The 24,925-nt window shown below is 39.9% G+C and overlaps 1 protein-coding gene across 2 annotated transcripts in view; it reads left to right on the top strand.

Moving 5' to 3' along the window:
- The first annotated feature begins 238 nt into the window (after positions 1–238).
- Positions 239–24,925, top strand: part of PWWP2A (PWWP domain containing 2A) — a 35,216-nt gene continuing 10,529 nt past the window's right edge. Inside the window, exons 1-2 of one of the 2 annotated variants that reach the window (XM_021697890.1) lie at positions 239–884; positions 19,034–19,998. In XM_021697890.1, coding sequence (XP_021553565.1) covers positions 301–884; positions 19,034–19,998 — 1,549 coding nt within the window. In that variant the 5' untranslated portion in view covers positions 239–300. Of the gene's footprint in view, positions 885–19,033; positions 20,986–24,925 lie in introns of those variants that run through there. The other variant, XM_021697885.1, reaches the window with a different exon arrangement.

Here is a 24,925-nt window from a genome sequence, read left to right on the forward strand (position 1 = left end):
CCCGTCCCCTCACTCCTCCTCTAAGATTCAACATTTGACAATTCATCCGGCCAATGAGAAGTTCCTACTCTGTATGGGAGGGAGGGACTGACTGGGTGATAGACGCCCCCACCTAGCCAATGGAGTGTCACAATTGCGGGAGGGGTGTAGGACGGAGCCAATGGCGCGGTGCCAATAACGAGCATCAGGGAAAGGGCGGGACGAAACTGTTCAAGGGAGGGAGGGGAAGGCCCAGGGAACCAAGCAGCGCTGCCGCCGCCGCTGCACCCGGAGCTGGAGGAGGGAGAAGCCAGGAAGAAAATGGCGGCTGTGGCTGCAGAGGCGGCAGCGACTGCAGCGTCCCCCGGGGAGGGGGGCGCCGGCGAGGCCGAGCCGGAGATGGAGCCCATCCCCGGCAGCGAGGCCGGCACTGACCCCCTCCCGGTCACGGCGACGGAAGCATCTGTGCCGGACGGCGAGGCCGACGGGCAGCAGTCTTCTCCTCAGGCCGACGAGCCGCCGCTCCCGCCGCCACCGCCGCCGCCGGGGGAGCTCGCCCGCAGCCCGGAGGCGGCGGGGCCGGAGCTGGAGGCTGAGGAGAAACTGCCCGCCTGGGTAGCGGAACCGGCGGCAGCCGCGCCTCAGGAAAGACCCGACCTTCCACCTTCCCCTGCACCACCGCCCGAGCAGCCCGCAGCTCCCGAGGAGCGCCAGGAACCGCCGCTGCCCCAGCCCGCAGCCCCGGCGCTCGTGCCGCCGGCGGGCGGGGACTCCGCGGTGTCGCAGCTGATTCCCGGCTCGGAGGTGCGGGTCACGCTGGACCACATCATTGAGGACGCGCTCGTCGTGTCGTTCCGTCTAGGGGAGAAGCTCTTCTCCGGGGTTCTTATGGATCTGTCCAAAAGGTACCAGGCCCGCCCCCAGGACGCCCCCGGGCCCGCTTGGTCCCCAGGGAGGGAGCGAACCAGGACGGCCCCTGTACCCCGGGCTCCCGCCGCCTGCACGCCCTGGGGTCCCGTGCGGGGCGGGGCGCGCGCTCCGAGTGGGGCAGGCGCGCGGGGCCGGGAGAGGGCGGTCCCCGCCCCAGGTGGGCGCCTGTGAGGGCAGGTGTGTTACCAGGTCGGGGGGCGCGAGGGCCTGATGGGCTTGCGGAGCTCACCGCTCACCCCCGGGCTCTCTCCGCGACCTGGCCCTGGCACACCCACTCTGGGGGCTGGTGGGCTAATGCGAAATGCAGAAGGAGTTTTGCAGAGAACCTGGTGCTGGGCGGGGGACATTGCTCGTGAGGCACTTTTTTTTTTACATTCACCTTTAACGAGGTTGGAGAAAGGGGTGTGCGCATTGGGGTTCCCAAAAGGTTAACTGTCACTCCTTATAGGGGGAAGAGTATTTGTTAGAAATGAACCTCTTGACTGTTAACTGTTAGAACTAATTACCCTTAGATAACTGTGCCTGCAGTAGGGAAGCACACTTGGCTAATTAAAATGATACTTAAGCCTAAAGAAGAGAGAGAATTTTTTTCTTTTACCCTTTAGTATCAGGATGATGTGATACAGAAATGTTCAAATATTGATTTCTAATACTGTAGATACAGTTTATGTATTAAGGGCAAGAAGGTGGAATTCACGCACAAGCCTTTGGCGTAGCACATTTTCATCTTTGATTTAAAATGTGGGCATTGCTTTAAACAGGTAAAGAAGGTATTCTAAGTCTAGAGTTAAGTTAACCTTTTTATTCTCTTCTTTTGCAGATATGAAGTGCAGAGACTCCCATTCACGGCTCTCCATTCTGTTTCCTGCAACAGCACACACTCTGATGGGTATCTCACCTGTTTGGAAATGGCTTACTTTAATATGTTTTATTTTTTATTTAAAAAATTTTTTTATTTGAGAGAGAGACATTGCGAACACAAGCATGAGCAGGGAGAGGGGCAGAAGGACAAGCAGACTCCCCTCTGAGCAGGGAGCCCTGGGGATCGATCCCAGCACCCTGAGATCATGACCTGAGCTGAAGGCAGATGCTTAAGCACCGAGCCACCCAGACGCCCAGTATGTTTTATTTTTAACTCCTTGTCCTCGCATGAAGACACCAGTGTCGTTTTTCCATTTTGGGGGAAAAATTTTTAAAATACATATGGAAGGCAGTTACAGGGCAGTAGAAATGTGAAAAAATAAAAAAATACATGTTGAAGTAGGGTGTTTGGGCAGGGGGGAAGATGGGAGCCTTTATAATTCTTTTTTTTTTTTTTTAAAGATTTTATTTATTTATTTGAGGGAGAGCAGGGGTGGGTGAAGGGTCAGAGGGAGAGAATATCCAAGGAGACTATTCCCTACTGGGGATGCCCCTCCATCCCCCTAACAGGGCTTGATCTCAGGACCCACGAGGATCAGGACTTGAGCTGAAACCAAGAGTGGATGCTTAATTGGCTGAGCTATCCAGGTGCTCCACTTTTTTTTTTTTTTTTTAGAGCAAGCATGAAGGGGGGAGAGGGTCAGAGGGAGAGAATCTTAAGGAGACTCCCAGCTGAGCGTGGAGCCCTACACTGGCTCCATCTCAGGACCCATGAGATCCTGAGCCGAAACCGAAGAGTCCTTCGGTTAACCGACAGAGTCAGCCGGCTGCCCCTATAATTGTTTCTGTACATTGTTTAACCTCCGCAGTTTTTTTAGTTTTTCTTTTTTGAGAATTTTGGATTAGGAACTTTGCACTTCTGTTTTCATAGTTAGCAGATAAGACCAGTGTGCTTTCTACTGATGTATTTAATAGTGGAGAGACTCAGTAGTGTGTATGCTATTGAATCAAACAGAAGTGAAGGCCAGTGATTGTGTGAGAATCTGGATTTCAAATCTGCAAAAGGAAGGTGCAAAAAGGTAAGTTGTTCCTGGAAATGGAATGGATAGTTCTTTCCTCTGTTGAGGTGCTCCTTTTTTTTTTTTTTTTTTAATTTTCTTTGATAAGAAATTGCAATTTATTTTTTGAGTTTTGTTCTACTTTGCTAACCCTGCTTCTTATAGACAACAATTTCTTTGGTGGAGGGAGCTATTTTTATTATGAACCTTCTGCATTTTTTTTTTTTTAAAGATTTTATTTATTTGACAGAGACAGCAAGAGAGGGAACACAAGCAGGGGGAGTGAGAGAGGGAGAAGCAGGCTTCCCGCTGAGCAGGGAGCCTGACAAGGGGCCCAATCCCAGAACCCTGGGATGATCCCAGAACCCTGGGATCATGACCTGAGCCAAAGGCAGACATTTTAACCGACTGAGCCACCCAGGTGCCCCGCATTTTAATGTTTTGAAGTGAAAGGTCTCTGTCATTAAAGTCTTTTTTAAATGTTCGTTAAGGAAACCATATCAGCTTTTCATTTAACAATATTTATTGAGCATATCTGTGTGTAAGGCATCCTTCTAGTATTTTGAATGCTATGAGTTACAGTCCCTGCCTCTGGAAGCTTATATTTGGGAGGTAAGCATTGTGGAATTGGTGAAGAAATAACAGTGTTTTTTAAAATTTAGCACTTGAAGAAATTATTATTGGACTAATGATTGACTAGTTGGGTATCACTTTTTCATGCTATAATTTGGAAAAACGGATCTGCCTATCTATTTTGTAATCTGCCCTTTACCTTGATTGCATACTTGATGCACAGTTTGGGGGTTAAATGATGATCCAGGAGATCCTCTTTATAGATTCTACCATGACCATGACTATAGTAATCAGCTGCTTTATTTTCTTTTTACTTTTTAATTTTTTTTAAAAAGATTTTATTTGACAGAGACACATTTAGAGAGGGAACACAAGCAGGGGGGAGTGGGAGAGGGAGAAGCAGGCTTCCAATGAGCAGGGAGCCCGATGCGGGGCTGGATCCCAGGACCCTGGGATCATGACCTGAGCCTAAGGCAGACGCTCAATGACTGAGCCACCCAGGTGCGCCAGTAATCAGCTGCTTTAAAATTGGACATTTAATGAAACTTTGGGTAAAAATAACAAGAGCTTCCTATTATGCACCAGGCATTGTACCACTTGCTTTAGTCTTTATAACCCTGGTGGTATTTTTCATTTATATAGGAGGAAATTGAGATTCATTTAACTCGGCCAGTTACTGAGCTTATAAATGGCAAAGGAGTCAAATGTAGGTTGATCTGATTCTAAAGCTTATACTTTTTCTACTTTTATATTAGAAGGTTGGGCTGGCAAATTTTCTTTTAAACAGTAAAGAATTGCGTATTTCTGCAATTTAGTGCCTATCCTGATTTCAGTAGCTGTATGGGATAATACCAAGGGTATTAGTGTTGGAGCCAAGCAGATTCTTTATGCATTTGCCATTCACCTTCCTGCCATTGTATTATTTTTTGCCTTATTCTTAGTTATTTGATTGAAGAACACATTTTTGAGGAGAATCTTTTCGTGGAGAAAAGGAACAGGACACATGTGATTTAAAAAAAAAAGATTGATCTGGACAGAGTGTCAGGGTAGTTGGGGTCTGACTTCTGGTGCCAGGCTCTCCAGTTAACACTGACTTTGGGCAAATCTCCGTGCCTCTTTGGGCTCCAGTCTCTCTAGGTCTTATGAGGCGAATTCATTTTGACTTTAGGCAGTTCACCAACCCAAACAAGCAAAAAAAACTTCATGCCTCAGTTTATATATAAAGTGAATAGGGTGACAGGTGGTCTGGCTTTTCCGTACCATCCCAGTGTGAACTCACGTCTTCAAAGTAGCTTGCTTTGGCTACTATACAAATGACATGGTCACCCTAAAAATGAAAATACTTGAATATCTGATTAAAAACTGATTTATAGGATTTATTTGAAAAAACCCTTTAAGGCATTCTTTTATTTAAAAAAATTTTTTTTAAAGATGTTATTTATTTACTTGAGAGCGAGCACAGAGGGAGAGGAAGAAGCAGACTCCCTACTGAGCCAGGAGCCTGATGTGGGGCTGGATCCCAGGACCCTGAGATCATGACCTGAGCCACACAGGTGCCCCCATTTTTTAGTTTATTCTAGGCTCCTCCACTGTTGTTTTATACCCAGCTCTCTTAGGTAGTTTGAATTACCTGCCTACTCCTGAATTCATTAGCAATATGTAATGACAGTAATCTAATACTAGCAGATAAAAATAATCAGCTAACCCACAAATTCATTTTGGTTTTCTTACTCCCTTTTCTTCTTTAACCTAGGCTTTTGAAATTTTGACCTAAGTGCATTTATTTCTTTTAGCATTCTATAATAAGCATTCCTTCACATTGCTAAACTGTCTTAATGATTATTTTAGAGAGGATAATAAATTTTTTTTTTATAATTTTTTTGTTTTATTATGGGAAATGAACCTCAATGTATGTATTATCCTTGCTTTGACATTTATCAACTATTAAGACTTGTTTCATCATATGCCCACCTCCACTGGATTATTTTGAAGCAAATCTTAAACATATTTCTTCACCATAAGAATTTCGGTATAGATCTCTAAAAAGATGAAGATTTTAAGGCCATAATGTACAGCTGTTAACTGCACCTAAAATAACTGCGGCAGTTCCTTTCTATCATCCTATGGCCCACCTAGTCAGTGTTAAAATTTCAGTGTCTGAAGATTAACATCTCAATCAACATCTAAGTTTTGTTTAAATTAGGATCCAGGTAAAGTTTATACATTGCAATTGGTTGATGAGTTTCAGAAATTTTTCATTTGTAGTTCTCCTGCCATTATATTTCCTTGAAGTTTATTTGTTAAGCCATGGACTTCGGCAGAATTTCCCGCATTTTAGATTTTTTTCCAATTGCATCCCATTGGAAGTTTTAAAAATAGTTTTTTTTCCTTCAGGAGCAAACCGAAGGGGCAACCACAGCCCTCTGAGGGCCTCTTTTGAAAGTTCCATATTTTGGGTCCATAGAAATGATACGGACATCTCTTGCCTGCTTGCACACTTTAGACCTATCCCTTAAACACACATCCAACTTTAATAATTCCAAATATAGAAAAATTTAACCAGTCAAGATTATCTGCAAAGGGTAAAAGTCTTCAGCCCTAGTTTCTTTCTTTTCTTTTTTTTTTTTTTAAGATTTTATTTATTTATTTGACAGAGATAGAGCAGGAACACAAGCAGGGGGAGTGGGAGAGGGAGAAGCAGGCTTCCTGCTGAGCAGAGAGCCCGATGTGGGGCTCGATCCCAGGACCCTGGGATCATGACCTGAGCCGAAGGCAGTTGCTTAACGACTGAGCCACCCAGGCATCCCCAGCCCTAGTTTCTGAAAAGGTACTGTCAGCTTTCTTGGTCAATACCTGAAGGAACAGTATTTACTGGGACCTGTGGTTTCTAATTACATGGAGGGATCATTTCAACTGTTTATTCCTGTTCTCCATCATCTTGAAAAGTAGTTCTAAAGCCACTTTGAAATCCTGAAAAATCTGTCTTGAATTCCTTTTTTTTTGGATCTGATATGAATTGAGTCATTAAGTAAATGTTTATGCATAAAAACCCTTGTGCATTTTAATTTTGTGGTACATGCTTATTAAAGGTTGTAGGTAGTTCTATTTCAGAATTAACCTTTTACAAATACTTTGTGTGTCTATGGGGTATGGTTGCATTAAAAAGAATTGAGGTGATTTCTTTAAAAAACTACAGGTTTCACTAAGTTCTTAAAACAATTTGTAGAAAAGTTGTTTGTTTCTTTTTTTTTTTAAGGAAATATAAACCAAGACAATGATTTTTTTTCTTTACAGAGACCATGAAACGTATGGTGCAATAGCTCTACTTTTGGTGGGAAAAATATACAGCCATTCTGGTGAAGCAGTGAGTAGTGGTATTAGTAGCTTATACTAAGCATCCAGGTCGAGAATTTAGGTCCTCAAGTAGTATGCTTGAATGATTGTGTTGAGTTGTACATATTTAAAACACATTTTTTTTTTTTGGTGATTAGTCTGCTTATATCCCAAGGTGTTGATAAAGAGTTCCCACAGAAGATAGCACAGAGGCAAGTGCCACTTTCTGATCCAGACAGTTTTAGGACACCCACTACTAAAGCAGCGTATATGCTGTATTGAGAGTGCGCTCTTCCCTCTAACATGTTGGACTGCCATGTGTGTGGGTTTTTTTTTTTTTAGGTGATGAATTGTTGGACGTTAAAAACCTAGTTTGAGTGTAAAGAATCTTGTAACAAACATCATGGTGTTAAAAACAGATTTTAAAACTAAATTTTATAAACTAGATAACTAGATGTTGTAAACACAAACTATGCCAGGCATGTTTTAATGGACTTGGTGCTTCTAATGAGGTTAATTTTCAGCCTTTTATGTGTAAGATAGACCATATTTCACTGTGTATTGTCTAAAGCAAAGTTTTTTTTTTTTTTAAGATTTTTATTTATTTATTTGACAGAGAGAGAGAGAGAGACAGCGAGAGAGGGAACACAAGCAGGGGGAGTGGGAGAGGGAGAAGCAGGCTTCCCGCTGAGCAGGGAGCCCGATGCAGGGCTAGATCCCAGGACCCTGGGATCATGACCTGAGCGGAAGGCAGACGCTTGAACGACTGAACCACCCAGGCGCCCCTAAAGCAAAGTTCTTGATGAAACTAGGCTTAAGCTTCCTAAGATCCATTTTTCTGTAGGGGGCTGTTAAAGGGTTTGTGTAGTATGTGCTCATCTGTGTTATCTGTTAGGCTGAGTTAATGACACATTGATAAAAAACAAAAGATGTTCTTAGTACTTACTTGTGCCTATGAAGTGCATTCTTATTTCTTGATATTTATTGGCCCTTTTCTCCCTAAATTCCCTGATTAATTCAGGCACGCATTACCAGCAGAACAGAGCTTGCTCTAGTGGCAGATCTTGCAAGAAAGTAAGTGGAGGTTAAGTTACACTTTGGGTGGATTTAATATAGAATGTTTTTACTAAACACTTCAGGTAGTGGTCCTTTAAACAAATGTGCTTAAGATTTATGAGCTCCACTGCAATTTGCAGTTTTAACCAATGATTCTGATGCAGGTGATTCTTGTACCATATTTGGAGATAAGTAATTTTTAGGGAGTAGTTTTGCCAAAATAGTAGGACCATAAATTTATTAAACCTGTTTTAAAAGTTACTGGTTAATTTTGATTGGGATGTAATTACAAAGTAAGCAATACATGTGGGGATGGGCCACTTGGGTGGCAGATCCAGATCCTTATTATAGAACTGGTAATTAGACATGCAAATAGGTTTCTTTTCTTTTTTTTTTTAAAGATTTTATTTATTTATATGACAGAGAGAGACAGCGAGAACAGGAACACAAGCAGGGGGAGTGGGAGAGCGAGAAGCAGGCTTCCTGCGGAGCAGGGAGCCCGATGTGGGACTCGATCCCGGGACCCTGGGATCATGACCTGAGCCGAAGGCAGACGCTTAACGACTGAGCCGCCCAGGCGCCCGCAAATAGGTTTTTTAAATTTGGTTGCCTACTAGAAGTTCAGTAGTTCATAACTTTCATCTTTTTCTCTTGGACCAATTTTTTATACAGTCACCTTATACCTTACAATAGAATAGTGGTTTTTAGCCTTTTAAAACTCATACCTCCAATAATAATTGATTTTCACTTTCTGCATATTCCCACCATCTAGGAAGGTTGCCAGTCTTCACTGTAATTAACAATAGCTACTATATTTCTCACTCTTAAACTAGTCACTGGGACAAGCACTTTGTATACACTGTTCTCAGTTTACTCTCTGGGAAGTCTAGTAAAGTAAATTCCACTAATCCCCATTTCACAGATAAAGACACTGAGGCTCAGAGAGATTAAGTAAATTGCCTGAAATTACATATTTTATATTTATATTAAAATATTTTATATTTCTTATGTTAAAATATAAGCTATTAGCAGATAAAAGATACCCTTTTTGAACAATATGCAGTTGTCTAAGATTTGAAAACAATCCTGTTCTAAATCTAATATATTCTGTATTTTTACCATTATCATTTAGCTTATGATTTTGATGGGGAGTTACCTTGGTAGGGTAGAAATGATAGAGCTCTTTGTCCTCTCTCAACCAGGCAATAGCTGCTTGCTTTTAAAATAGGAATTGCTCTTCAGTTTAATTTAGTGAACACATGGGGCATTTTTGGAAATGGGGTTTCTTCTTTATATATGGTCCTGGGCTGTTTTGCCTTGGTTGGCCTGGCCCTGGCAACAGTGGAGTCCACGTGCTGAGAGAGCAACCACAAAATGTCAGATTTGAAGCTTACTGAGCACAGATCAGCATATGTTAAGTGCCGGATGGCTGAATTGGAAAATAGTTTATAAAGATTAAAACTGTAAGTTGTTTGAACAGCCGTTTTTGGTAAAATAGGCATAGAGAAATAAATTGAATAAATTGTTCTGTTTTGTTTTTTAAAGTTAGTCTGTTGAGAAATCATTTAGGCCTCTGTGTAGTGGGCCCCATTAGACATAATACAAAAGAAATATTAAAAGTACTTAGAATTCATAATGGAAACAAAGAAAATATTGTAAAACTGCTTATTGGTATCTTGGAGCCAGGACCAAGGGAATTCTGTTCAAGAATTTGCAAACTGGGGGTGCCTGGGTGGCTGAGTCATTAAGCGTCTGCCTTCAGCTTAGGTCATGATCCCAGGGTCCTAGGATCGAGCCCCGCATCGGGCTCCCTGCTTGGCAGGAAGCCTGCTTCTCCCTCTCCCACTGCCCCTGCTTGTGTTCCCTCTCTCGCTGTGTCTCTGTCTGTCAAATAAGTAAATAAAATCTTAAAAAAAAAAAAAAAAAGAATTTTCAAACTGATTGTTTTCTTGATGGTTATTTTTAAAAAGAATTTACTATTAAGGAGTAATAATTTGAATACCATACAGATGGCATACAGATGTTATTACTATTTGTACTTTTCAAAAGACTGAAGCGTAAGTGTTTTCTCTATCTATAGGTGTCTCCATTTTTTATTTCCAAACCTAGTTAGCCAGGTAAGTTTTTAGAGGATGGTTTGAACGTACATGATTGGGAGCTTAAACTCTAAATTATTAGTGTTTAACCCCCTGCCCCCTTCAAAAGCTATCCATGTTATAAAGAGGATTGGATAGACTTTTAAAAGATGGAGTACATTTTTATGGTTAGAGAGATGTTATTTTATTTTTTTTAAAAGATTTTATTTTTTTGACAGAGACACACAGCGAGAGAGGGAACACAAGCAGGGGGAGTGGAGAGGGAGAAGCAGGCTTTCCCGCAGAGCAGGGAGCCCGATGCGGGGCTGGATCCCAGGACAATGGGATCATGACCTGAGCCGAAGGCAGACGCCTGAACGACTGAGCCACCCAGGTGCCCCGAGAGATGTTATTTTAAAACGTTTATGCAGCCTCCCTCCCTATCAGTTACTTTTAAAAGGTATTTCCTGGTATTCCAGTTCATAATTGGTGCATATTTTGTTTTTATCTTGATAAAGTCATCCTTCCTACCTCCGTGCCCATTTGGGTACCCATAGTCTCTGCAAATTGCTCCTGTAATACTTGGAGTTTTTAATTAAAAACATCATCCATATTCACTTGTTAATAAAATTGAACACATTTTAACTTTAATAATTACCATATATTGTGCCTACTTCCTGTGTAGTAGGACCTGAGATGAACAACTACGCATGTTTTTTTTTTTTTAAATCTTTTTAAAAAGATTTTTAAAATTTAAGAGCTCACAAGTGCCTGTGAGTGGGGGAGGGGAAAAAGGGGAGAGAGGCAGAGATTCTCAAGCAGACTCCACCCTCAGGTGTGGCGTGATCTTCCGACCCTGAGAACATGACCTAAGCTGAAACCAAGACTTGGTGCTCAATAGACTGAGCTACCCAGGTGCCCCTTTTTATGCATATTCTTAATTAATCTAGATGACAATTCTTTGAAGTTACTTAACTATAATTCCAGTGTCCAAAAGCTCTGAAAACTGAACTTTTTATTACTTTCTGGTGGGAAAACCTAACGTGACTGAAATTATGTGAGATTATTATTATATCTGTATATCCCATTTAGTGTGAACGTTTTTTCATTTGATTGTTGAAGCATTAATGTGCTTGATAATAGGCTGCTTATTATCTCAAAAAGCCAGAAAAATTCCAAATTCTGAAGCCTGTCTATATGCACGGGAGAAAAGAGCATGTGGACCTGTCCGCACGTGCACTCCCTTGGTGGGGAAGTGGAGGTGGTTGAGAGGGCTTAAGTCACAAGTCACTGGATGAAACAAGGGAGGCAGGAGCAGCAAAGAACCTGGCTTCCAGGTTGACCGCTTGGATTCACAGCCTGGCTCTACTCCTTACTAGCTGTGTGGTGTTGGGAAGGTCACTTACCCTCTCTGTAAAACGGGGGTAGAACAAATAACTTTCCTAAAAGGGTTGTGGTCATTAAATGAATTAATGTGAATAAGTACATACTTAAATAGTTCCTGGCACACAGTAAGTGCTGTATGTGGTAACTGTTAGGACTTTCAAGAAGTAGCTCCTAAGTGGCAGGATTAATTAATACGGGTTTGCTTGACTGGCCACTAACCTAAATCCTGTTGTATTGCAGTATAGTCTGTATCTTCAGAATACCTTGAAATGATTTGTAGAAGCTTCAAAGTATAACTTTACCCTTTTATAAAGAAGGATGATACTTCTATTTTACTAGGGAATGAGATAACTAGGAGATGCTTGGATAATGTATGGTATAGAATGTTTCTTAATCTTTTCTACCCAATAACCCCTTAGGGCTGATGGCTTGTGAGGAAATTGAGCTGTGTCATGAAGAAAAAGTTATAGTCTCGGAGAAATTTACTGGATTTGACCAATAAAGCAAACTTTTTAGCATTTTGCCATGTTTGCTTTATTGGTCTTTAAAAGTATTTTTTCTTGAACTGTTTTGAGGGTAGGTTGCATACATCATTCTCCTTTACCCCTCCATACTTGTGCATTTATTTAAGATCAATATAGTTTTCAAATCCAAGAAACGGAGTACTTTAGTTTGTAGCCCATATTTCATTATTTTGTCAATTTTTTCAATAATGTCCTTTTAAAGTTTTTCCTCCCCCAGTAAATGATCATGTATTGCATTCAATTGCCATAGAATATATGTAATAGGCACTATTCCTCAATTTAGGTTTCTCTGATGGTTGCTCACAAGAGGTTCAGGTTATACAGGTGATGCAGTGTTCTCAGGGTTCCACATCTGCCCTCATTGCTGATGTTCACTTAGATTCTCAGGTCAGGTCATTGTCCTGTTACTCCTCAGTGTAGTTACTGTTATTTCCCTTGTACTAATCATTCCTTTACTACCATGAAAATAAACTGCTTTTCATCAAACTTTCCCCTCAGTGTTAGGTAGATATACAGTTAAAAATTTTTAAGAATTGTGGAAAAAGACACACATGCTATCTTAACCATTTTTTCAAAAGATTTATTTATTTCAGGGGGGGGCAGAGGGAGAGAGAGAATATCAAGCTGACTCCCCGCTGAGCACAAAGCCCGAAGCCCAGCATGGGGGCTGAAATCATGACCTGGGCTGAAATCAAGAGTCGGACCGCACCACCCAGGCACTCTCAACCTTTTTTTTTTTTTTTAAAGATTTTATTTGAGAGAGAAAGAGAGCATGAGTGGGGAGGGGCAGAGGGAGAAGCAGGTTCCCTGCAGCTTGCAGAGCCCGACGGCAGGGGGCTAGATCCAGGACTCCAGGACCATAACCCTAGTGGAAGACAGATGCTTAACCAACTGAGCCACCCAGGTGCCCCAAGGTACCTCCCCCATCTTAACCATTTTTAAGTGTATAGTTCAGTAACTAGTGTTAAGTACATTCACATTGTTGTGAAACAGATCTCCAGAACTTTTTAATCTTGTAAAACTAAAACTCCAGACGCATTAAACAACTCCCCATTTCCCCCTCCCTGCAGTCCTGACAACCACCAGTTCTACTCTGTTTGTCTGATTTTGACTACTTTAGATCTCTAAGTGGAATCATAGAGGCTCTTTTTGTTTCTGGCTTATTGCACTTAGCATAATGTTCTCAAGGTTCATCCATGTTGTAACGTGACAGGATTTCCATTTTTTTTTTAAAGATTTTACTTATTTATTTGACAGAGAGAGAGACAGCACAAGTAGGCAGAGTGGCAGGCAGAGGGAGAGGGAGAAGCAGGCTTCCCGCTGAGCGGGGAGCCTGATGCGGGGCTCGATCCCAGGATCCTGGGATCATGACCTGAGCCGAAGGCAGCCGCTTAGCCGACTGAGCCACCCAGGCGCCCCCAGGATTTCCATTTTAGGGCTGAATAGTATTCCATTGTATGTACATACCACATTTTATTTATCCATTTGTTGATGGGTGCTTGGGTTTCCACTTTTTGGCTATTGTGAATAATGCTGCTAGGAACATGGGTATGCAAATATCTCTTGGAGACCCTGTTTTCGATTATTTTGGATATACATCCAGAAGTGTTGTGTACTGGCTTGAATTTTTAATTTTGGGGTGCTTAGATACACATTTTTATTTATGTAAAATTTTCTTCTGTGCACAGCTTATTGAATTAATTTCATTTATCCTGAGATTAAATTTTGACATAACCAATCTCCAGAGATGGAATGTGAACCAAAATAAGTTTGCTTTATAGTTTTCCCTCCTTTATGATTTAACCTGTTGCTAATTTAAGGAAGAAGTAATTTCTGAAAACAACTGCTTGAATTGAAATGAGTCTGGATTACTATTTTTCATGTGGTTAATTGCATTTAAATTTTTCTTACTGTAGATTCGTTAAGAGAACATAATTTTGGGAAGGAAAGGTTTCTTTTTGTTTTCTGTTTATTGGAGGGAAGTCTGAGCCAGCCAGAACATTGGGGCCTGTCTCAACTAACCCTCCTGAATTTTTTGAGTGTCAAATTCTTCAGGAGCTCTGTTTGCTTGCCTAAAATACGAATCCTTAGTTTCTTCATTTTTACTGTACAATATTTTTAGAAGAATTTCCTTTTAAAGTAGGAGCTTGGCAACCAGAATTTGAAAGAAGAAAATGAGAATCAGTTGTGCACTATTAAACTATTGTAAACAGGAAGGAAAAGAGTATAATCCTAGGTCAGAGATAAGGTGATTGAGGTTGCTGTGAAGTTAATGTTGATAAACAATATATCAGCATTAATTTTTTTATTTTTTAAAATATATCAGCATTTAAAAAATACTTTCAGCATAAGAGGTAAGAGTTGTTGGTAAACATTTTTTATTTTGTTTGAAGTATTCCTGTGGAAAGGGAATTTTGATGATAGTTTTCGCTCTAAGAAGTGATACATATCTAGGTATAGGATTGATTGGTAATGCTAGAAATCTTAAGCAAATACCATAATTTTATCAGTGGGTGAATAGAAGCTTCATTTAGTCAAATCTAGAATCATCAGTAAAATTCAGACCTCTAGAATGGAACCTAAATACCAAAAAATATTCTTATCCTTTCTATAATTATAAGTCACTTTTTGAATTCTAGCTTATTAAATACTCTATATTACATTTGTTTCACCTTTACGTTAGGTCAGGATCCTTTTTCTCTTTCTCTTGCCTTGACACAAAATAACTATTAAGCCCCAGTATTCTCCTCCTCAAAACTTTGGCTATCATTACTCCTAAATTACTAAGAAGGTAGCTAGTTTTAAAACTTTATTGTATAGATTCACAGGAATTTGCAAAGATAGTTCAGAGTTCTCTGGTACTAAGCTATTTTTATTTATATTTTTTAAAGGTTTTTTTCTTTTTTATTCATTGATTTTTTTTTTTTTTTTTTAAATTTTGGGAGGGAGCCCACGAGTGGAGTGGGGGATGAGGGGCAGAGGCAGAGGGAGAGAGAATCTCAAGCAAACTCCCCATTGAGTGGGGAGCCCAACACAGGCTCAAACGCACAACTGTGAGATCATGACCTGAGCTGAAACCGTGAGATCATGACCTGAGCTGAAACCCAAGTCTGATGCTTAACTGACAGCCACCCAGGGCGCCCCAAAAGATTTTTTATTTTTAAGTAAACTCTGCACCCAACATGGGGCTCAAACTCACAACCCCAAGATTGAGTCACATGCTCCACTGACTGAGTCAGCCAGGCTCCCCAGAAATTTTTATTTATTTATTTAGTTTTTAAAGATTTTATTTATTTGACAGAAAACGACACAGCGAGAGAGGGAACACAAGCAGGGGGAGTGGGAGAGGGAGAAGCAGGCTTCCCGCTGAGCAGGGAGCCCAATGTGGGGCTCTATCCCAGGACACTGGGATCATGACCTGAGCCAAAGGCAGACGCTTAATGACTGAGCCACCCAGGCGCCCCTCCCCAGAAATTTTTAATTAAGCCATAATACCTGAATATTTTTCCTTTAGAATTTTTGGGTAGTGGTTAAAGAATACTGAAAATAGGTAAGGGTTAGGATGAGTCACTGATATGCTTTTTTTTTTTTTTTTTAAATTTTTATTTTTTTGAAAAAGAAAGAAGAAGAGGGAACACAAGCTGGGGGAGTGGGAGAGGAAGAAGCAGGCTCCCCGCTGAGCAGGGAGCCTGATGCGGGGCTCAATCCTAGGATTCTGGGATCATGACCTGAGCTGAAGGCAGACGCTTAGCAACTGAGCCACCCCAGTGCCCCAATAAATACTTTCTTGTTGCCTGAAAAGGGGTGGAGAAAAGAGGACAGATGCTTTTGCGTCTTATTGCTCAAGTCTTCAAGAATTTGTGAAAAGTTCTTCTTGAAAAAGCTCAAGCAAGGATACTAGTCAGGCTTTCACCTCTCGAACGATTCAAATCCTCCTCTGCTGAGGTGAGCATTCACATGAGACATAAATACCTTCACCTTAGAAAAAGCTAAAGCAAAAGTGTTTGCTAAAAATTTAAGTCCTGTGTTCCCCCCTGACCCAGGGGAGGGTCTTATGATTCAGTCTTGGGGTAGGGCTTAGGAATCTTCATTTTCAAACACCACAGAGTGTTGCAGATTTCTAGAGAACACACTTGAGAAATTAGATTTTGGGATTTTTAAGAGAACATAGTTTTTTTTTTGTTGTTGTTGTTGTTTTTAAATAGGCTCCATGCCCAGTGTGGGGCTTGAACTCACCACTCTGAGATCGAGTCACATGCTCTACTGACTGAATCAGCCAGGTGCAGGAAGAGGATGTAGTTTTGTTGCTACTTTATATTCTTATTAAGGTTACAGTTTCATAAATTGATGGTTTTCAGAATTTTGAGCATAGTTACAAATGTATTTTACATGTGGATGTGTATATACATATACATATGAAACAGTTCCATTGCAGTTACATATATTTAGACTCTGATTTTTAATATTTAAATCATAATTGTGATCCTGGAAATTGATTTCACAACCAACATCTTCACCATTAGTTTGAAAACACCGTTATAATACTAATAAGTATTGTCCATGTTAGGGAAACAGCAGGATTACTGAGATGGAGTAGTACATTGATATCCCTTTTCTTCCTAAGGTGATTTAATCTTTGTGATCCTTTGAGGAAGTTTTATTATTATTAAAAATATTTTTCTACTTTTGCCAAATTATCTACCACCCACAATTACCAGCTTGGCTTTTCCCCCCCGCTTTTGGTGCCTTATTACTGCACAATGAAGTGCCTTCCTATGTTACTAAAAACATTTAATGTTTGTATTTTGTATGCTTTAGAGGGAAAGGCAAGGGAAAAAACCCCCAGAAGTGAAATTAAAGTTTTTATTAAACTCCCTGAGGGAAAACATAATAGATTCCACAGCTTATTTGGTATAAAGTTCTAAAATAATTGGCTAGATCGTCTTCACTTTGAGAGTATAAATTAAGATGTAGAAATGATCCGAAAGTCTAGTAAATTAGTTGAAAATAAGATCAGATGGGGCGCATGGGTGGCTCAGTTGGTTAAGGGTCTGCCTTCAGCTCCAGGTCCATGATCCAGGGTCCTGGGATCTAGAGGCCCCCTCCTGCTCGGCCCCCCGCCCCTGCTCAGCAGGGAGCCTGCTTCTCTTTCTCCCTCTCCGCCTACTTGTGCACGTGGGTGCTCTCTCTCTCTCTCTCACAATAAATAAAATCTTAAAAAAATTATTAAAAAATCAGATTAAATGAAGTAAAGTTTAGTCAAGAAAATGGCTGGCATTTTCCTGTTAATCCTTACCTGAATCCTTTAAGGTAGGAAATAGTGTTAGCCTATTTTACACATAACAAAAACTGCATCTAGAGATGTTTAGTAACACCATGGATACAAAGTTGGTAAGAACAGGTGTGAAACTTTACTTCAGACATTAGGATGATTATAGTTTTAGTTATGCCTAATAAGAGGATGGGCATTTTTTATTCAGCTGTGAAAACAGCATGTGAGAGTGCAGTGGGGCAAAAGGATAGCTTCTTAAGAGTTAGAAATTGGATTGCTCTGTATCAGTAGTGGTCTCGCCTCAGATGAGTTACATTGTTTTATGTAGCTGTATGTGAAGATCCAAAAATCACCTCTCGTTCATAAAAGAAAAGGCTAAATGCTCAAATCGCCTTGCCAAGTAAATAGGACGCAAACATTTAAGTACCAGATGCTGTGCTAGAATAGATTCGAGTCTGTCGCACCCTGGGTAAAAGCTTTCCTCTTCCTTTGTGGTTTGTACATACTTTCTTACAAGCTGTTGGTTTGTGGTCACCAAACTAACAGAAGACTTCAGGGAGAAAATAATTTAGGTATCAGAAACAGAACTGGTGGTATTGGCATTTACTACATCCCCATCTGAGTTTAGGTGTGTTTATAGCCCTAAGAAATTGATGTCAAGATTTCTTCCCAACAAAGATATTGGGGACCTAAGGATATGTTAGAGAATGAGAACGAAGACTCATTCTCTAGAAAAACAGACATGCAAGACATTTGCATCTTAGGAGTTCTATCTGAAGCCGATCCTTGCTGCCCGAAAGGATTGACTTTAGAATTGTGTTCACTGCTGTTCAGACAGCATCAAATAGTGCTTACAATTAACATGTTAACATGCACATGATGAAATTATTTGGTAGTGTGATTTTATTTTTATGTGAAGGAATCTGAGTGTAGCAGGTTTAGCTTTAAGATGTTTAGCCCAGGAGGATTAAATCACAGTGATTTCTAAGTCTACATGAAAAACAGGGTTATGTTGACCCTTGTTTTATTAGAAACTGAGAATTGTAAAGATTTGTGTTCTCTACCAGTGCTTTTCAAACTGGGTCTGGACCAGTTTTAAAATCCATGTAATGAGTCTGACCAGCATTAAAACAAATGAAATAGACCAGAGTAGGGGGAAAATATCATTATGTATCACATAATATAAGGTTAAACATTTAGTGAAACTTTGGCTTAAGTGTGTGTATTTATATATTTATATATGCATGCACGTATACATACATAATATTTCTTAATGTGTGATGTATTTTTTAAAAAGGTAGCCACAGCTCTGTACCTATCTGCTTGTGTGGTAATTTGGGCATCTGAATTACTCATATTTTTGTGGGTTTTGGAGGCAGGAGGTAGATGAATGGCTTCAAGAGTTAGGGTACAAGAGTAAGGGAGCAGCTGGTCTTTGAATCTTTAGTGATTAAGTGAAGTTGAGGTGGAAATTTACCTATTCAGTGTTTTTGGGTAGTTAAGGCTGAATTTGTTTTGTGAAGCTTTTGAAAGCTCTTATAACCAGAGGGAGATGTGTGTGTTGTATATTTGTAGTTGCATTTACTGGACTTGTCCATAGTCCAGCAAATATAACCTCAAATGACATATAGTGTTAAGCTATCTGATAGAACACCTTTCTGATCTAAGACTGAAAGGTCTGTTTTAAATAATGTCAGCTTAAAAAGAAAATAATGTCAGCTATTCTGGTGCTGCTTAGAACAATCGTTTGAGTTTATACCTAAATGTATAATCTGTTTATACCTAAAATGTAGGACCAATAAAAAATGAAGGGCTTTGGGATTTTGGTGGGGAGGTGGTTAGTAGGTTTTTGTTTTTATCTTTTAATATGGAATAGAGTTCAGGAAAGGTCATACGTACAAACACTAGGTGGTGTTTCAGTGTAAGAAACTGAATCATAGACATTAAGTGTTAACGTCTTCTTTTTTTCTTTGATTTCTTTCCAAGGTTTGGGCCCCATGGGATCCCTGTGACAGTGTTTCCCAAAAGGGAATATAAGGAGAAACCTGAAGCCATGCAGCTCCAAAGTAATACATTCCAAGAAGGGACAGAAGTCAAGCGTGAAGTGAACGGTGCTGTTCCCGATGACCCTTCTCCCATCTCTCCTCCCGAGCGGGGCTTGGCTGAAAGCCTGTGGACTTCCAAACCACCGCCTCTCTTCCATGAAGGAGCACCTTACCCTCCCCCCTTGTTTATCAGGGACACCTATAACCAGTCAATACCTCAGCCACCGCCTCGGAAAATTAAGCGACCCAAACGAAAAATGTACAGGGAAGAACCTACTTCAATAATGAATGCTATTAAACTGCGACCCAGGCAAGTCCTGTGTGACAAATGTAAAAACAGTGTTGTTGCGGAGAAAAAGGAAATTAGAAAAGGTAGTAGTGCAAGTGACTCTTCTAAATATGAAGACAAAAAACGGAAAAACGAAAGTGTAACTACTGTGAACAAAAAACTGAAAACTGACCATAAAGTGGATGGGAAAAACCAAAACGAAAGCCAGAAAAGAAATGCTGTGGTGAAGGTTTCCAATATTGCTCACAGCAGAGGCAGAGTAGTCAAAGTTTCTGCTCAGGCAAACACATCAAAAGCTCAGTTAAGTACTAAAAAAGTGCTCCAGAGTAAGAACATGGATCATGCAAAAGCTCGGGAAGTGTTGAAAATTGCCAAAGAAAAGGCACAAAAGAAGCAAAGTGAAACCTCTACATCCAAAAATGCACATTCAAAGGTCCATTTCACACGTCGCTATCAGAGTCCTAGCTCAGGTTCCCTTCCACCCCGGGTTCGTTTAAAACCACAAAGGTACAGGAATGAAGAAAATGACTCTTCTTTGAAGACAGGACTTGAGAAAATGCGGAGTGGCAAGATGGCACCCAAGCCCCAGTCTCGCTGCACCTCTACCCGCTCAGCAGGTGAGGCCCCTTCAGAAAATCAGAGTCCCTCAAAAGGCCCTGAAGAGGCCAACAGTGAGGTTCAGGACACCAATGAAGTGCTTGTGCCTGGTGAGCAGGATGAACCACAGACACTGGGCAAAAAGGGCAGCAAAAGCAATATCTCTGTTTACATGACCCTAAATCAAAAGAAATCTGACTCTTCCAGTGCTTCAGTGTGTAGCATTGATAGCACAGATGATTTGAAATCCTCCAACTCTGAGTGTAGTTCTTCCGAAAGCTTTGATTTTCCTCCAGGCAGTATGCATGCACCTTCCACCTCCTCCACTTCCTCCTCTTCAAAGGAAGAGAAAAAGCTCAGTAATTCCTTGAAAATGAAAGTCTTTTCCAAAAACGTCTCTAAATGCGTCACACCAGATGGCAGGACCATATGTGTAGGGGACATTGTTTGGGCCAAGATCTATGGCTTCCCTTGGTGGCCAGCCCGTATTCTCACTATAACTGTGAGCCGGAAAGATAACGGCCTTTTGGTCCGACAGGAGGCCCGTATTTCGTGGTTTGGCTCTCCAACAACCTCTTTTCTTGCTCTTTCGCAACTCTCCCCCTTTCTAGAAAACTTCCAGTCACGCTTTAATAAGAAGAGAAAGGGCCTGTACCGCAAGGCTGTCACAGAGGCAGCTAGGGCTGCCAAGCAGCTGACCCCTGAAGTGCGGGCTCTGTTGACACAGTTCGAAACGTGAACGTGGACAGTAAGGTAGGCAAGAACCACTGGAAGGCACCACAGATTTCCTAGTCTAGTTAGGAGTAACTTCTACGAAATAGCTTGGCCAAATCGGAGGGAGGAATTGTACTCCGTTGGCTGCTTTTTTATACTTCCCGATAGCCATTTTTAGACTGAGAAGCTTAAACCGAACAAGCAATCAAATTTTGTCTTAAGGAAGTGAGATTTTAGCAGTATTTTTCAGTTTTGAAGTCAAACCGTCCCAAGGCATAGGAGCCATAGCCTCAACTGAAAATGAATTTTTGCAGGGACTGTTAATTGCCATTTGTACCTAGTACTGTGTGTATGTGTGTATATTTATATATATGCACATGTATGTATATGTGTGTATATGCAATACATACATATATATAACCTAGCTTGTCACCGTGTGACATAGGTTGCATATTTGGGATTGCAGTAAGGGCTGGGTGAGCTGGGGTGGGGATGGGGAATAGTGTGGATATTTAATGACTACTTGTTTTTTAATTAATGAATACTTAGCCCTTCTATGTGCACAATGGCGCAAGAGTTTGATACTTAGGTGTTTGACAAACTGAGATGCTTGCTATTCAGTTGTGGACTGGGGAAATAGCCCAGTATTTGGGGTTAAGACTTTTTACGGCTGACAAGGGTTGAATCGTCACTCTTGTTTAATGGGGATTTAACAAAAACTTTCAAAATTCTGGTTTGGGAGTTTAGGTAGGTTTGTCTTTGGATATGTAAATAGTTGATTGCTAAATTTGGTCAGATTTCTCCTGACTGGCTGTTCCTAAATTCTTAGGATACGTCCTGGTAAATTACACTTTGTGAATTAATTGTCATATGTGTAATTGTTGCATTTTGGATGTACCTAGTTTGATAATTTAAAAAAAATATTTCCATTTAAGGTATCTGTTTGCAGGTCAGAAAATGAGAAAATGTAATTGTGTAATGCTCTGAAATGTAAAAAAAAAAAAAAAAAGCTGTAAATAAAATCGACTAAATCCAAATTATTTGTGTGTGTTTCTCAAAAAGCTTTGAAAAATATCAAGATGGTAGAAAGTTATTCTTTGTAATAGTGTATAGAGGAGATGAAAATGATCAAACCTTTATTTTCCTATTTGTCCTATCAGAATATATTACCTGACCATAGATAAAATTCAAGTAAGTGATTAATCCATGTATTCTGAAAATGAGGTTTTATAGTGTAGAGGTCTGATAACGCTTCTAGATTTGAGACCCTCCTCCCGCCAATTTCTCATATATGTGTGGGTTTAATTTTCCTCATGTTTAGCCTTAATACTTCATCACATGGCTCTTTTTTTATATTTGGGTAGTTACAACCAGTCTCTCTTTAGCCTGGTCTGCCTCAGGTATCCTTGCTTTTGGGGCTAGTAACTTAGATCACTGTTTTTCTACATGGTCCATCTGTCCCTCAGATTTGACTTACTTTCCATTTTTAGCTTTTTATTGTTAGTGAAAAATAGATCTGATTGCCCGTGGAGGCAAGTTTATCCCAAGATTTTTCAAGTTGCTTTCATATTTTTTTGTGTCTAACTACCTTTTGAATTTCATAGAGTATCAATTTGACACGTTCAGAAACTTGAAAATTTTCAAGAGAGCAACTTTCTGTGTAATTCTAAGTAATCCAATTTGAAATGTCTTAGTTACCTATGGAATTAATGATGAAAAGATTAATGGAGATTAAAATCCATAATCTGTCAGCTTCTTTAAAGTTACCGACTTTTATGATTTATGTACTGATTTCTGCAAAAGCAAGTAGAATTTCATCTGGGGAACTCAGTCAATGCTTTTTGATTATAATAAACACACAATTAAAAAAAAGTTTCACTTGAGTAGAACATATTCTTTCCTGCAAACAGAAACAACTATACTACTTTTAAAATTCTTTGATTATAACAGGTTGAAAGATGTTCACGGTGTGACTGAGGGGTTTTAAGGAAGTATCTTAAATTTTTGAGTACTGTTTCAGATTAATGAACTTGTTCAGATAAAATCTAAGGTTCAGAAAGATTTAAGCGAGGCAGAGCAAAAAGTCACTTAAAATAATTTAATTCCAAGGCTTCATGTAATGATCCAGGTGAGTTTTATCTTAACATAGTGGGTTTGACAGTAGATATTGCTAATAAGCTGAGTGCGTTGGCAAATGCGCTCTATTGGCATAAACCAAATTTGATTTGTTTCAGAAGCCCTGGTTGGGGGTGGGTGGCAGGAATAAAGTCATGATGAGTACAAAAATAACATTAAATTTTATGTAGTCCATACCACGGAGGGAAAGGTTCAAGCATAATCACAAATGTGCATGATCTCTATCATGCCAAATGATCCCTCCATTTTAAACTGGCATATTTCATCTGATGTTTCAGTAAGGAAAAATTTTAAAGAATTCCTTAATCTTAAAATACATACTAAACACTAAATCCAGTAGCTGCATATTTGTGTTTCCAATTTCAAATGGAAATTTTTAAATTTTGAGTAAAGTTGACATAATGTTACATTAGTTCAGGTGTACAGTAATAGTGATTCAGCTTCTCTACATTATGCCAAATAGAAATTTCTTAAGCAGATAAATTTATCCAGTATTTACTGCAGATGGAGGAGATAGAGTTGAATTGGATAGTTGCAGCTCTTTTCCTTTAAAGTGGTCAGAGGAGGCGTTTACTCTTTGTATGGAGATAACCAAATGTGTTTTTTTTCCTTTTGCAGAGAGAAAACTAGGCTTAGGCCAAATCTCCAGCGATCTAAAAAAAAAAAAAAAAAAATGGGTAAAACAAAGGATTAGCAAGGGGAGAAACCAAGTGAAAGTAAGCTGTAACAGCCAGAGAGGTCTTTATTTCTAGAATTGCTCAGAAATTTAAAGCATCAGAGTATTTTTCTTAGTTTCCCAGAATGTATTGAACAGAATGCTGACTGTTCATTTGAAAGGGCTATCTTTTCGACTCATCTATAGATGTGGAACTAGATGTAAAAAAGATCAGTGAGATGGGGAAAGTAAAATTCATTAGTCTGCCCCATTTGCATGATTTGATGTATCCTACGTGGTTTTGATGGAAAATTCTATAAACAGTAATTTTAAATTAGTACTAAGTAGACAAGGATATAGATATGAAGACAGACTTCAGGCAATATGAAAGTGCTGCTAAAATCAAATGTGTATCTTGTTAGTGGGTCTGAGTTTGTAATTTACAAAATACTGACTGGCACTGCTATTTTGAGCAGGTTGTACTTAATACTGGTTATGTTGAAGGAAAGATAACACATTTGCATTCCTCTATATACACAGAGGATTCCTTTACATAGAATAACTGAATTGGGAATTGGAAATACAGGCATACCTCAGAGATACTGTGGGTTTGGTTCCAGACCACCACAATAAAGTGAATATTCCAATAAAGCGAGTCATGAATTTTTTGGCTTCCCAGTGCATATAAAAGTTATTTATATTGCAGTCTATGTGCAGTAGCATTGTGTCTAAAAATAATGTATATACCTTAATTAAAAAAGAATTTTACTGCTAAAAAATCTAACCATCTGAGCTCTCAGTGGGTCGTAACTCTTTCCCTGGTATGCAGAGTCTTGCCTCGATGCTGATGGCTGCTGACGGATCAGGGTGGTGGTTGCTGAAGGTTGGGGTGGCTGTGGCAGTTTCTTAAAGTAAGACAGTGGTGAAGTTTGCTGCATCGATTGACTCTGCTTTTCATGAACAATTTCTTCTTTGGCATGCAGTGTTGTTAGATGGCATTTACCCACAGAGGAACTTCTTTCAAAATGGTGTCAGTCCTCTCAAATTCTGCCGTTGCTTTTTATCAACTAAGTTGATGTAATATCCTAAATCTTGTTTCAACAATCTTCACAGCATCTTCATCAGGAATAGATTCCATCTCAAGAAATACTTTCTTTGCTCACCCATAAGAAGCAACTCCTCATCTGTTAATGTTTTATCATGAGATGGCAGCAATTCAGTCCCATCTTCAGGCTCCACTTCTAGTTCTCTTGTTATTTCTACCGCATCTGCAGTTACTTCCTCCACTGAAGTCTTGAACCTTCAATTTGTTTAAAAAAAAAACCAAAACAGTATCTGCGAAGCATAGTAAAGTGAAGCACAATAAAACGAGGTATGCCTGTACCTTAAGAAATCTATAATTTGGATCTAAAATTAGATTTTTCCCTTTTAAATTGTGTTTT

The sequence above is a fragment of the Neomonachus schauinslandi genome, chromosome 7 (genome assembly GCF_002201575.2).
Source record: "Neomonachus schauinslandi chromosome 7, ASM220157v2, whole genome shotgun sequence".
Taxonomy (NCBI): Eukaryota; Metazoa; Chordata; class Mammalia; order Carnivora; family Phocidae; genus Neomonachus; species Neomonachus schauinslandi.